Source organism: Aplysia californica, unplaced genomic scaffold (genome assembly GCF_000002075.1).
Source record: "Aplysia californica isolate F4 #8 unplaced genomic scaffold, AplCal3.0 scaffold00233, whole genome shotgun sequence".
Lineage (NCBI taxonomy): Eukaryota > Metazoa > Mollusca > Gastropoda > Aplysiida > Aplysiidae > Aplysia > Aplysia californica.
Genome location: NW_004797503.1, coordinates 595,872 through 597,935, shown reverse-complemented (window position 1 = coordinate 597,935; position 2,064 = coordinate 595,872). Strand labels below are relative to the sequence as shown.

General features: G+C 41.6%; 1 protein-coding gene across 1 annotated transcript in view; it reads left to right on the top strand.

Annotated features, from left to right (window-relative positions):
• The window catches only part of LOC100533315 (glutamate receptor subunit protein GluR6), a gene marked incomplete in the record, with an annotated part of 155,594 nt that overhangs the window by 36,630 nt on the left and 116,900 nt on the right, over positions 1 to 2,064 (top strand). Inside the window, 2 exon segments of the mRNA NM_001204613.1 lie at positions 311 to 367; positions 1,789 to 2,025. Coding sequence (NP_001191542.1) covers positions 311 to 367; positions 1,789 to 2,025 — 294 coding nt within the window.

Genomic DNA, 2,064 nt, shown 5'->3' with positions numbered 1-2,064 from the left:
TGTGTGTGTGTGTGTGTGTGTGTGTGTTTCTCTGCTGAGAACATTCACATAGATCTAGGTTCACATCGAAGCAAGCACAACAGAAAGCAAGCATAGTAGCGTGCGTTACATCTGATTGCAGTATAATTTTACGAGTCTTTACCAGTAAATGATCATACCTATTACGGACGCTTATGAAGAAAATTGCTACTTACAATGTCCTATTGGTTCGTGAAACGTTAACTACATTTAAGCTTTTAATTACCACTACTGGTGCAATTACTCAATGTTATTTAGTGTAATTTTTTCCCTCTCTTTTCCTCCATCCATCCAGGCCCTCTCTCTCAGCATGTTCTCGAAGCCAAATAAGTGGTTCCTAATTAATGTGGTAAGTTTTTCTTCTGAATTAGCTAATGGGCTGGTTTTATTTTTTAAATCTTTTCTTTTTTCTATTATTAATTGAGTACACAACTTGCAAAGCTATTGCTAACCCAAAAAGAATCACCTTTTTACGCTCCCTTTGACACAATCTGGATCACTTTTGAGTTTGACTGAGTCGACCCTGTGACCTTCTGGGCCAACATGGGTAAAGTGGAAGTTTTCAGAAATTCCCTCTCTTCACATGCTGTCAATGACATTAACTGTTAAAAATTCCCTTTGAGTTGTGTCAAATTCATTAGGCTGATTAGAATGCATGCCAGTTCATTTGGTGTAGTTTTCTTTTTTTATATTTCTGCAATATACCGGGTATGATACACAAAATGCCGAAGGCCCAGGAAGTTGTCTCACTAACAAGGCAATCCCCAATGTCCGGATCGGATGCGGGAACAACTTTAATTTTTACTGTGTCTGAGAGATATACAGAATCCCAGGAGAAAAAACCGAAACACTCGATACAAATCTCTCTGCCCACTCAGGAATGGAACGTAGGTCTTCTGCGTGTGACAAATAAGCGCCTGACCCCTGCACCACGGACACTGGTGTAATTATGTCTTATCTTTCTTTCTGATTGGTGTATGTTTCTATTTGTTACTACCTCTAATCATGTGCGCTTATTTGACTCATTAATATAGTATGTATGTTGTAAATGGCGTAATACTCTTACTAAAACTCAAGTTTACAACAACTTCAATCACCCCCCACCCCCTCCCCCTATCCTTAAATGAAAATGTCAATCAGAAGTAAAAGATTTCGGCTTCTGTTCTGAAACAAGGAAAGATACAGCAGATGGTCATATAATTATTCTTATGACCTTTAAAGAATGCAATATATTAATACCATTGGGTAACAATCAGAATGGCGATTACGTATATATGGCTTAACACTCTTGATGTGAACAATTATTGTTCATTTATATTATGCATATAACTATAAGCCTGTCTGTTAGTGCAAGCGTACTATTGTATTAATATGGTTATGTGCACAGATGTGTGTGGAGGAGAGGATGTGTGTACGATGTGTGTGTATGGGTGTGTACACGCCCGTTCGTATGCGTGTGTGCGCGTGTATGTGTGTATGTGTGTGTATGTGTGTCTGTCTGTATGTGTGTGTGTGTGTGTGTGTGTATGCGTGTGTATGTGTGCGTGTCTAGGTATATATGTCCCATGAAGTTGAATTTGTTAAAAAATTCTCTCAGGTCTGCTGGGGTAATAGTTTAGATTGTGAAGCGCATTGAGGCTTGCTTTTGAGCGGGGATTTGCGCTATACAAATCTGTTATTACTATGTGTGTGTACTAGCGTGTGTACGTGGTGAAACCCCAATCTTATGTGCAAGGATCTTGACAATAAAGACACATGATCTTCTCTCAGGGTCTCCAAGAGTATGACCTGGACAAGTACGCCGACTCACACGCCAATGTAACGGTCCTTCGGCTCATGATGGACTACAACTCGAGCTTCTGTGGGCTGGGGGAGAACATCTCTCTGAGCCGAGCGGCCTTCCACGACGCTGTGCGCCTTTATGTTCACATGTATACCACGCACGCGCTGAGACTGAGTATGGTGGGCACGGGGGAGAGGGTGAGCATGAGGAGGACTGTACGGAAGGTGAGTGGGGAGAGAAGGGGGGGAGAGGTGGGGGAGAGG